The sequence below is a fragment of the Achroia grisella genome, unplaced genomic scaffold, assembly GCF_030625045.1.
Source record: "Achroia grisella isolate CSIRO2021 unplaced genomic scaffold, CSIRO_AGI_Agris_v1 utg642, whole genome shotgun sequence".
NCBI lineage: Eukaryota > Metazoa > Arthropoda > Insecta > Lepidoptera > Pyralidae > Achroia > Achroia grisella.
In genome coordinates, this window is record NW_026712979.1 from 113,625 (window position 1) to 126,280 (window position 12,656).

General features: G+C 31.9%; 1 protein-coding gene across 1 annotated transcript in view; it reads left to right on the forward strand.

Moving 5' to 3' along the window:
- The first annotated feature begins 416 nt into the window (after positions 1-416).
- Positions 417-12,656, forward strand: part of LOC131849383 (POU domain, class 2, transcription factor 3L-like) — a 235,557-nt gene continuing 223,317 nt past the window's right edge. Inside the window, exon 1 of the mRNA XM_059199451.1 lies at positions 417-568. Coding sequence (XP_059055434.1) covers positions 554-568 — 15 coding nt within the window. The 5' untranslated portion in view covers positions 417-553. The remainder of the gene's footprint in view (positions 569-12,656) is intronic.

The window sequence follows — 12,656 nt, forward strand, 5'->3', positions numbered from 1 at the left end:
GTTATGACGTAGGCATCCGCTAAGAAAGGATTTTGATTAATTCTACCCCCAAGGGGATCAAATAGGGGATGAAAATTTGTATGAAACTTTGTCAATTTTAAACCGATCGGGCTGAGACTTTGCGTGCATAAATCTACTATGACGTAAGCATTTTGATAAATTCCACCCCTAAGGGGATAAATTAACGCGAGCGAAGCCGCGGGCAAAAGCTCGTATTGAATATGTAGGTAACACTCAGTTTAACTGAAAAATATATTTGTTATCAAGATATAAATAATCGTAACAACACAACTATGGTAAGTGCGGCTCCCGGCGCACCCATCGGGTCGTGATATCTATTCCTGACAAGTGACGTGGTGACGTCACGCGGGACAAGCGGCAGGATGAGGTCGGCAGTCACGGCTGCTACTCCGCGGCCGCCACTCTCCGGCGTCGCCGTTACCGTCGCCGTCGTAGAAACATATTGTGATAACCAAGTACGTTTACCGCGATATCGTGTGATTACAGTGTTGTGCTCCCTGGACTATTTGCATTTCCAGCTGCATTCTCGAGCATGGATCTAAGTCAGGTATTTCAATAATTTTCTATTAACTTTATAATTTCAGTTTTATATGTTAATTGCTGTAGTTTTTCAGCGCGGTGTATATTTTTTCAGTTAAAATGACGTACGTGCGAGATTATACATGTTTAATTTACGAGTCATACATATGATTAATAAATATTAGTGTAGTGCTGTATATTGCAATGAACATATCATATTGTTAATGTGCAGTAATATTTATATATGTTTTATTACAATAGCTCTCCTTGACGGAGAAATATTTATACTAAAGCAGTGCTTTTTCAATTTCTGATAGCTCCCGAATGACATAGCACTGTTAATTAGTAAAAATATCGGGATCTTACCAAGTTTTATTTTCTTTCTTTTTTCTTTCTTTCTTTCTTCCTTTCTTTCTTTCTTTCTTTCTTTCTTTCTTTCTTTCTTTCTTTCTTTCTTTTCTTTCTTTCTTTCTTTTATCTTTCTTTCTTTCTTTCTTTCTTTCTTTCTTTCTTTCTTTCTTTCTTTCTTTCTTTCTTTCTTTCTTTCTTTCTTTCTTTCTTTCTTTCTTTCTTTCTTTCTTTCTTTCGTTCTTTCTTTCTTTCTTTCTTTCTTTTTTTCTTTCTTTTTTTCTTTCTTTCTTTCTTTCTTTCTTTCTTTCTTTTATATTTACTCATTGAGTTCCTGATATTTCGTCAGTTTACCCGTGATTATGGTGGTTGAAACACTGCCGAAATATTGGGAACTCAATAAATATAAAACGTGGTAAGATCCCGTGATTTTTACTAATTATACATATAAATAATGATCGCGTCAAGTTTAAAACAATACAAAGCACTGTTTAAACGTATTATTATATACATTCTCATGTAAAAATAAAAGATTACTTATGGACATATGAACATTGGTACATTTATTAAATAAAACATATTTTTATTTTTTATTTATTATTAACTACCTACCCACCCCGGCTTCGCACGGGTGTACATGTAATACCTTCCTCTTGAATCACTCTATCTATTAAAAAAACCGCTTCAAAATCCGTTGCGTTGTTTTAAAGATTTAAGCATACATAGGGACAGACAGCTACAGCGACTTTGTTTTATACTATGTAATGATGATATTAATTTCTAAAATTATAATATCAAACATACATTTACTATAAATATTAGAGTATTTTAACAGAAACTTTCTGATTGCAATATTTAATTAAAGATAACTAAGTTCGGAGATATGAAAACTTGATGCTAACTCGAAAGTTGAATCGCTTACTTAAATCTATACATCTATACATACATATAAATAAAATTGGAGTGTCTGTTTGTAATATTGAAATAACCGTTTTTTACTACATGCATATGAATATATATACCAAAATAACATTTTTTACAATTTTTGTCTGTGTTGTGGCCTGTTTGTTCCAAATAATCTCAGAAATGGCTGCACCAATTATGACGGGAGTTTTTTTGGCAAGTAGCTGATGTAATAAGAAGTAACTTAGGCGACTTTTATTTTAGAAAAATCTTTTATTTTAATAAAATAAAGTTCCACGCGGACGAAGTCGCGGGAACCGCTAGTCAGTTATATAATTACAATTATATTACAATTAATATAGACGTATTTGTCCCGGGTTCTTTTAAACGTAAACCAATTGTTGAATATGTTACACTATGGCAATGTATGACACATTCAAACCGATTAGCTAATCATTGGCGACAATAAATCAATCGTTGCAGACTATATGGGATTGACGACAAAAATTTGCTATTTTATTATGAACTAGCTGTTTCCGTGACTTCGTCCGCGTGAAATATAACTTTATATTTCTAAAATAAAAGATTTTTTCTAAAATAATAGTAGCCTATCTAAATATATATAACTCAAAGGTGACTGACATAGTGATCTATCAACGCACAGCCCAAACCACTGGACGGATCGGGCTGAAATTTGGCATGCAGGTAGATGTTATGACGAAGAAAGGATTTTGATTAATTCTACCCCCAAAGGAATAAAATAGGGGATGAAAGTTTGTATGAAACTTTGTCAATTTTATACCGATCGGGCTGAGACTTTGCATGCATAAAGCTACTATGACGTTGGCATACCCTAAGAAAGGATTTTGATAAATTCCACCCCCTAAGGGGATAAATTAACGCGAGCGAAGCCGCGGCCAAAAGCTAGTTATTATATATAAAAAATGAACACACTATAAACTAGAGCCAGGAAGGAAAACCGACGGGAATTTTAGATTTAAGTGACAATTTAGAATTTGATACCTGTATTCCACTCTGGTCATAATATAAGATATGCTGTAGACCTGTGCAGAGCACCGAGTAAGCCCATTTTTAAAAGGAATCTATTTAATTATCTGTTGAGTCGTCAAAATGACTTTTAACTGTTCGGCGGTGAGCTAAGTACGTACTTTCGACTATATTTAGCATATTTATATTTATTCTGTGTAATTTATGTATTTCTATTAGTATATATTATATTTACATAACATAAATTACATATGTACATAGATTTTGTTTAGTTATTTATATATTATATTATTATTATCACAAATTTTCGCCATTACTGCCCTACAACGCTTTCTAGCTCTACCCAAAAGTTAGCTGGTAGAAAATGCTATATGGTATTAAGCTTACCTCTTGTACACTCTTTATAGTGCAATAAATAATAAAAAAAAAAAATGTGATACATTCGCTAACACAATGATATAAGTTATCAGTTGCGTTGCCACGGAGACGTGAATGTAGAGCTGCAAATTAAGTTACCTGATGTACTTACGAATGTAGGAATCAGTTGAATGCTGCCTCTATTTTCTCTTCTTTCGTTTCCAATGTATATCTAAATAAACAAATTGTATATTTGTATCAAAATGTATGAAATAAATGTAATTCAATATAGGTATGTAATGCACAGTTAACAAATGGAATAGAAAATATATTATTGAAATAAACTAAATTTAAGCACTTTTAAATAGTCATAACAATTTTTTATACTTACCACTCATTCGGAAAACTGTCTCATCACAAGAAAAACGAGCAAGAAACTTGTGTGTTGCTCTTTTAAATAATCCTTGTAAACATTTTACGAAACGTGTGAATACAAACTACCAACCAGCACTAATTTATTTGGGTCAAATATAAATATAGAATAAGATTAAATCAGTCGTAGTGATAAGAGCAGATCAGTCCCTACAAGCAGCACTTGTTCACGAGTATGACGAACGCCAGCGATCACTGCGCTCACCATATTTTAGTGAGCATGACCTAAACATTATGACTATTGATTAAATTATTTTTTGACAAAAATGTAATGGCATATGCTGGTGCTCACCATATTATCCCTAATTTCCCTAAACCTACACCCGGGTCACAAGTCCTGGGAACTGCTGGGAGTTTCGGTCTCTGACACACTATGACCCGGCACCCGCACGTTGAATTATTCATAAAATTCCATGCGTATCCTAGATAAGGATATTTTAATGATAAAGAAATTAAAAAGCTTATTTTATTATGTTTATTACTAATTATGTATTATATTAGACACTAGCTGTAACGGCGACTTCGTCTGCGTGGAATTTAACTTTATTTTCTTAAAATAAAAGTAGCCTAAGTTACTACACCTTATTACAGCAGCTACCTGCTAAAAAAAGTTTCGTCAAAATCGGTCCAACTATTTCAGAGATTAGCCGGAACAAACAGGCAGGCAAAAATTTAAAAAAATGTTATTTTGGTGTACGTACCATATTTATATTCATATGCATATAGTAAAATACGGTTATTTCAATATTACAAACAAACTTAATTAACTTACCTATATCAGAATGCAATAATCACAATTTAATTTATTGTTAATTTAAGTTATAAGATAATGCTACACGTGTCCAGTCGTCCAATGAATGTTCATTTCATTTAATTAGCTAAGATTTCAGCTTGAAGATAACTTCCACCAATGTTATTACATTTACATACTCATATATCTTTGTATATCTTTATGATGGTTATCGCCATTTTATACTTATATCTGTTTGAGTAAATTATGTTTATATATTAGGGATATTATATATTATATTCATATCACGAACTTGGTACTTTATAGTACAGGCGCGCATTAATAATTTTGTTCTTTTTATCTATACATATAAATAAAATTGAACTATCTGTTTATGATATTTAAATAACCGTCTTTTACTACATGCATATGAATATAAATACGGTACATACACCAAAATCACATTTTTTATAGTTTTTACCTGTCTGTTTGTTCCGGTTAATCTCTGAAATGGCTAGACCGATTTTGATGGGACTTTTTTTGGCAGGTAGCTGATGTTATAAAGAGTAAAGTAGCCTAACTTTTATTTTAAAGTTAAATTCCATGCGGAAGAATTCGCGTGTACAGCTAGTTTGAATAGTCAAGTTTTTTAATTCTACCGCTTATTCGGAATGCAGATTAATCACAAGAAGAATGAGCAAGAAACTTGTGTGTTGCTCTTTTAAATGAATATTGATTTACTTAAACAACCAATAAAATATTAGATACCTATCAATAAATATGTAAATATTTGTAATATATTCACAACTCTTAGAAACTCATGTTATCACAGGAAATGGCCAGGAAGTTAAAATTTTAAAAACATTTTATCTACCTCGTTTTCCAACATAGATAGATATAATTCCAGTCAAGAAGTTATGCAAATTATTAATTCAATATCAATATTACATATTATAATAATATATAAAAAATGTATATGTTGTTTTATGAAATCTCTCAATATTTACTTTCTTCACATTGATGTCTCGGTGGTTTAGTACAGTGGCTTACTTACGATAGTCGCAGCTTCGATTCCTCGCATGATACAAACGTGTGTATTCATGAGTATGGTTGTTTGTAAGGTAGGAAAAAAACATTAATACAAACAACTTTTTTTTTAACTTTCGTGTTTATATTGTTAACCGAGTCAGCTCGTGACCACGGCTAGTGCAACTTAGTGGAAGCGTCGAGAGAGGTAAATACGTTTATCTATACATCTATACATATAAATAAAATTGGAGTGTCTGTTTGTAATATCGAAATAACCGTTTTTTACTACATGCATATGAATATAAGTACACCAAAATAACATTTTTTACAATTTTTGTCTGTCTATCTGTCGGTCTGTTTGTTCCGGCTAATCTCTGAAATGACTGGACCGATTTTGACGGGACGGACGGACGCAGGTACCTGATATAATGAGTAACTTAGGCTACTTTTATTTTAGAAAAATAAAGTTAAATTCTACGCGGACGAAGTCGCGGGATCAGCTAGTTTGACATAAAATTAGTTCGTGTTAAGACCCGGTTAATAATATAAATAATACATAAAAACTTGACAATTATAAGTGGTTAAAATGTCATATAAATCAGTTTTATTAGTTTTAAATTTCTATGTACATTATGTATGTATTTAAAAATACCCGTATCTTAGTATTTTTCTCAGTTATCTAGTATCCATAAAACTACATGATTACATGACGTTGTGTGAATTGTCTAGGGTTATTATTATTATATATATATATATATATAACTAACTATAATATATATAACTCAAAAGTGACTGACATAGTGATCTATCAACGCACAACCCAAACCACTGGACGGATCGGGCTGAAATTTGGCATGTTACCTACATGATGTTATGACGTAGGTATCCGCTAAGAAAGGAATTTGATTAATTCTACCACCAAAGTGATAAAATAGGAGATGAAAGTTCGTATGAAACTTTGTCAATTTTAAACCGATCGGGCTGAGACTTTGCATGCATATAGCTATTATGACGTAGGCATACCCTAAGAAAGGATCTTGATATATTCCACCCCTTTCCAAGGCGAGCGAAGCCGCGGGCAAAAGCTAGTTATTACATATAATACTAGCTACTCGCCGCGGCTTTTGAACGGGTGTATATGTATTATACATATAAACCTTCCTCTTGAATCACTCTATCTATTAAAAATGGCCGCTTCAAAATCCGTTGCGTAGTTTTAAAGGTTTAAGCATACATAGGGACAGACAGCGACAGCGACTTTGTTTTATACTATGTAATGATGATGATTAATTAAAAATTTCCTATAATTTATGTAATGATCTCAGTATAACTTGTCAGTGTTTACTAACAATATTTTATTAATGAGACAGTTAAACTGAAGTGACACGAACACATAAAGACATTACGTTGACTTTCGAAGTTTCGCCAACATTGGTGTTGGATAAAAAATCTCACAATACGATGTCAATACGACCGGTCTGCTTGTACCCACCATCTCGGTGTGAGTCAGCATCATCGCTCGTTCTTGGAGTAATCTCGATACATACAAACACACCTACAGACCGTACTTAGGTGTTCTATTTTAGATTAGAAGGGAATGCGTCTTATCTGTGTATACAAACATTGATAGTACGTGATTTTATTTCATAATTCAAAGTGGAGTGTTCACGTTTTTACGAAATTTTGCGAACGAAATGAATAAATCTAAATGATGAGGAAATCGTTAAATTGTATAAAGCAAAGTCGCTGTCGCTGTCTGTCCCTATGTATGCTTAAATCTTTAAAACTACGCAACGGATTTTGAAGCGGTTATTTTTAATAGGAAGGTTAAGGTTATTCAAGAGGAAGGTTTATATATATATATATATAATACAGTATACATGTATGTAGTAATGGATAAAATAAAAAAACATATTAAACGATTTAAGAACTGAAATTAAAGATTGGAGCTACTATGATGAAGACGTTCGCTTAAATAGGATTTTGATAAATTCAACCCCCATGGGGATAAAATAAGGGATGATGCAGGATGTAAATGTATTAGTTTGAACCTATCAGTACCTAATAGAACGGATAAATTAAGACGAACAAAATAATTTTTAGTTCTTTAAGCTACTTTTATTTTAGAAAAATAAAGTAAATTCCACGCGGACGAAGTCGCGGTAACAGCTAGTTCGTTCATAATTTAAGAGCGATGCTCTTATTGGTGAAGCTCTTGCCACTTTCCACGATCTTCCATCACACTCTTTGAACGTTGATACATAACAATATTTAATCTGTCTATATATCTATAGGTAATTTTGTCCCATAGATTATATGGGATGTATACTATTAAAAACAACATCAGATTCAGATAACTCATGCGAAGTTGAGACTACTAGTTGATTTAGTATTTTGACTCTCATGATTTATTGATATTTATTTGCTCATTTCATACACTGATTGTATAAAAAAAAGTAATTCAATTGAGTTTCTTGCCAGTTCTTCTCAATTGGTTTCTATATACTGAAGTGGACGGTAGGGAAAAAATAAAAATTATAATCATATAAAATATCCTACATGAATAAATAATTTCCGAATTAGAATTTGTATAAAATTTGATTATATATTAAATATCTAAATATATTATCCAACGTTTCTAAAAGAGCATGAATCCAACCTCCTCCCATACATAACAGCTAAATAAGCATTTAGAATATAAAAATAATAAGAAATTATGTTTAAAATATGCACCAATCGAATTTCCTTCATCTCGGTTGAATCATTATTCCGATTACAAATACGATAAAAACATAACTATTCAATATAAAATACAGGTATGTAGCTTTGAAATGTATAAATTTACATAACTCGGTATGACCTTAGATTATTTCTCATATATTTCTCGTATAACTAGAATAATCTGAAAGCAAACACACCGCACTCGTATCCTATCGCAATGCAAATAGTTATATACTAAGAATTCACTTGCGAAACGACGATTCAATATTCACGATACTAATGCACAGTTATCTCTATATATAAATATGATTGATAAGATCAGGTGTTTTGCTCGACTTGGAAAAAATGTAGGTCACAGATGCACCTGTACCTACGACCGCACGCCCGAACACTCCCGGGGAGTTTGTCAGCTGGTTGCTGTTTTTCAATCAATTTGTAATGGAAACTAATGCTGGTGCACCTGTTAGAATGAGGATAATATTATCTATTCCTTATGAACCGCATGTTATAATTGGACGACTGTGATCATGCAAATGCAGATTCGATTCTACAAACATTTGTATTCATGAGTATGATTTTTTTTATGGATGATATGGTGCACCCGCTTGCGCTAACGGTTTTTTTAACTATACGGATAACGGTTTATATATCTATATTATAAGCGTTATGAATTTTAAGTTTGAATTTGTGTATAAAAATATTATTATCATTTATAAACTCTTCAATTTTATAATTACCTTTTTTTACAAAGAAAGTGTTTTCTAAGACACTATCTGGGCCCGCAACTTTGTCCGCATGTTACAGTGACCTTGACGGAATAAAGAAAATATTCTACGATCTAAACCAAAAAGCTAAAAAAGACATGTTTCATCGTTCTAGCTTCAAAAGTTATGATTTTTATACAAACTTTCATCTCCCCTTTCGATCCCTTACAACCCTTATTTCGTAATTTAAAGTAGCCTATGTTATTTCTCAGGGTTTAGACTATCTGCGTAACAAATTTTATTTTAATCGGTTCAGTAGTTTTTGCGTGAAAGCGAGACAGACAGCGTTACTTTCGGATGTATAATATTTTGACGACCTCGGTGGTCTACAGACCCGCTTTCCGTCCGATGGTCGCGGGTTCGATTCCTCGCACGGCACAAACAATTGTATTCACGAGTATGATTGTTTGTATCGGTCTGGGTATTTTCTATGTATAATATGTATGTATTTACGAAAAAAAAAAATATCTATGTATATGTATCAGTTGTCTAGGACCCATAACACAAGATAGCTTAACTTGGGTTATGGCGCTGTGTGAATTGTCCTGAGATTATTATTATTATTATTACTATTGATATAAATGTTTATTCTTGCAGATTGTATTATTTAACTCAATATCCTAATTACAGTATAACAATATGTGTCAATTGTAATGATAATATTTATTTCAATAACACACGTAGCAGTAATTCTATCATGAACTTATATAATGTGATATCTACCAGATACCACGCGCGTAGTTCCCAGAAACTGTTTTTAGATTAAGTTAATTAAATATTTACTTCAAAAGTAATTGTATTATTAATACTAAAAGGTTTATCACAACCACTGCAGTTAGTAGAAACCTAGATATCTAGATATCGCGCGCATTGGGTACTGAGAAGTCTAGTGTTAGTGATTTTAGTCATCATCATCATCATCATCATCATCATCATCAACATCATCAACATCATTATCATCAGTATCATTACATAGTATAAAATAAAGTCGCTGTCGCTGTCTATCCCTATGTATGCTTAAATCAATCTTTAAAACTACTCACCGGATTTTGAAGCGATTTTTTTGGTAAATAGTAAATAATTCCAGAGGACGGTTTTTATATATAATACACGTATACCCGTGCGAAGCCGAGGCAAGTAGCTAGTTAAAAATATTAAAATCATTACATAATGTCTCTAAATAAAAATATAAATAATCTTTATTCAAATGAACTTAATATAAGCACTGATTTGATTCCAAAATCTATAGTTTCGTCGTGATATTATTGACCGTGTTATACTTACTATGAGAATCACTGGCAGTTTTATATATTCTAGAATAGAATAGAATAGAAAATTATTTGAAAGAAAGAAAGAAAGAAAGAAAGAAAAATATTTTATTCAGTGCAATGTAATTTGTTCAAATAAACTTAGTTTATGCACTTTTGAATAGTCATTTTTACCGCTAATTCGGAAAGTATCTCATCACAAGAAGAATGAGCAAGAAAATCGTGTGTTGCTCTTTTAAACAATCCTTGTAAGTTCACATTTTACAAGTCGAAACGCGTGAATACAAACTACCAACCGGCACTAATTTATTAGGGTCAAATATAAAACACAGTTTAAATTTATCAATTATTATATTTAAAATATGAGTGTTCTATATTTTTTTTATTTCACTCCTGTCACTGCACTCGCTATAATAAACGTCTCTACAAGCATTTCTATTATATATTTTCATTTAATATTACTGACGGCATAACTAACTATAGTAAATACTATGTAGTTATGTGTGTGTATAAAACGTAGTCGCTGCCGCTGTCTGTCCGTCCCTAAGTATGCTTAAATCTTTAAAACTACGCGACGGATTTTGAAGCGGTCTTTTTAATAAATAGAGCTATTCTAGAGGAAGGTTTATATATATTTATGTATAAAATTTATATATGTATACCCGTGCGAAGCCGGGGCGAGTAGTTATAACAATAACTACGTACAAACAAGAAGACGAAACTTGTTTATATTTAAATACTTCTCTGGCATTGAGTCTACTCAACAACTTGTCATTACGTTGGACAGGAGCAGTAGATTATTGTAGTATGTTAAATGGAGATTAGGTATTATTATTATTATTGTTTTTTTTTTCTCTTTTGTTTTTCTTGTGTAATTAGTGTTTATAATTGTGTGTATTTGTATATTATCTTTTACGAGACTGTTTTTATAGTTAATAAATAAATAAATTTATGTTATATTTAAATATGACAACTTGTCATTACGTACAAGCAACTATTGAAGTAGGTATACAAGTTTCTTATCGACATTTACGAGGTTTTATGGCATTTAGTTAAAACAATCAGTTCTCAGTAATCAATTCATAATGTTGGATGTACACGTAATATATTTATATTATGTAAATCCGATTAAATTAATTTGTACGTTATCGAACAATTTTAATTAAATGATTATTGTAATCAAACAGTATATATTTGTATATATAATTACAGTTTTGTGTTAACAACACGACTTGACGCCTATGTTGATCTGCTGTCTAGGTCTCGTAGTACTTGTAGCTTCGTTAAGTTTGCCATTAGATGACTTAGTTTAGTCCTAAGATCTAGAATATAGAAATATCTAGAATATCTGAAATCGTCATAGTAGTTTCAGAGTTGACTCTTCATTGCCCTCTTTTCCTATTAACTACTTAACACAAACGATTATTTTGTAAAACAGAATTATTGACTAACGGTTCAAGTTGAGACAAGCGGGAGTTGGCCTTCAGCCGCTCCATAAGTCCGTCCTTTGGGTTGGAGTGCCATCTGCACTCGCCCCCTATCATCCAGTGAAGCTGTGAAGTCCGAAAAACAAAATCAAAACAGGGCTGAACCTACCGTCATTAATTGAATAAATTTTGGTTGTATATACTTATTTCAACACTAGTATTCGAACCTATATCCGACCTTTATTCAATACCTTATGATGCCTCGTTCACAGGCAAAACTATTAATAATAATATAATAATTATTTATTTACTATCAGGCTTACTTGCCCATTTTGTTAGTATTACAGATTTCTTATAATTAACGTTACGTATATACAGACATAAAATACACACACAAAAATAAAACCAATAATTAATATTAAAATACATTCACATTACAAATATAAAAATCAACGCTGTACAAATCCATTGGAAATAGCACAGAAGTGATTAACATACGCACAGTGCAGCTGACAGCGATTATGCTCAGGATGCTGTTGGTCCTGCCACGTACTCTCCGCACCAGGGCGCATCCCTGGTGCGGAGAGTATCTTTTCCGCATTGTAGAATATTAAGCACTTTGATTTTAGACCATAAAGTCTGATCCATAAAGTTTAAAATTAGTATTCAAATTCAAATTCAAAAATCATTTATTCATGTAGGACATTATAGCCGCTTATGAACGTCAAATTTTTACATTCTAATTTTATATTTTTCCCTACTGTCGAGTTCGGTATATAGATAGTAGTAATTCATTTGCTGAATAAACAGTGTAACGTGCAACCGTGATAAAAACCATAGTAAATTATATTTGATACTATGTATGTTCACTGAATATCTCTATAAGAAACATGTATCGCAATATGGAGACTCAATAACGGTCGGAATTTGATCACCATTAGAGAAGGTCGTAACGGTAACCAAGCTTCCGATTACACATGCTAATTGTAGCGGAATGAAACAAACAAATCCATCAAAAAGTAATTCGAAAGGTTTGTTATAGGCATTTCCATTACCTGTGAGTAAAGTAAGTCAAGTAAATTTATTAGCATACAACGTTATGATTTATTTTTCTCATTGCTTTCTTGAT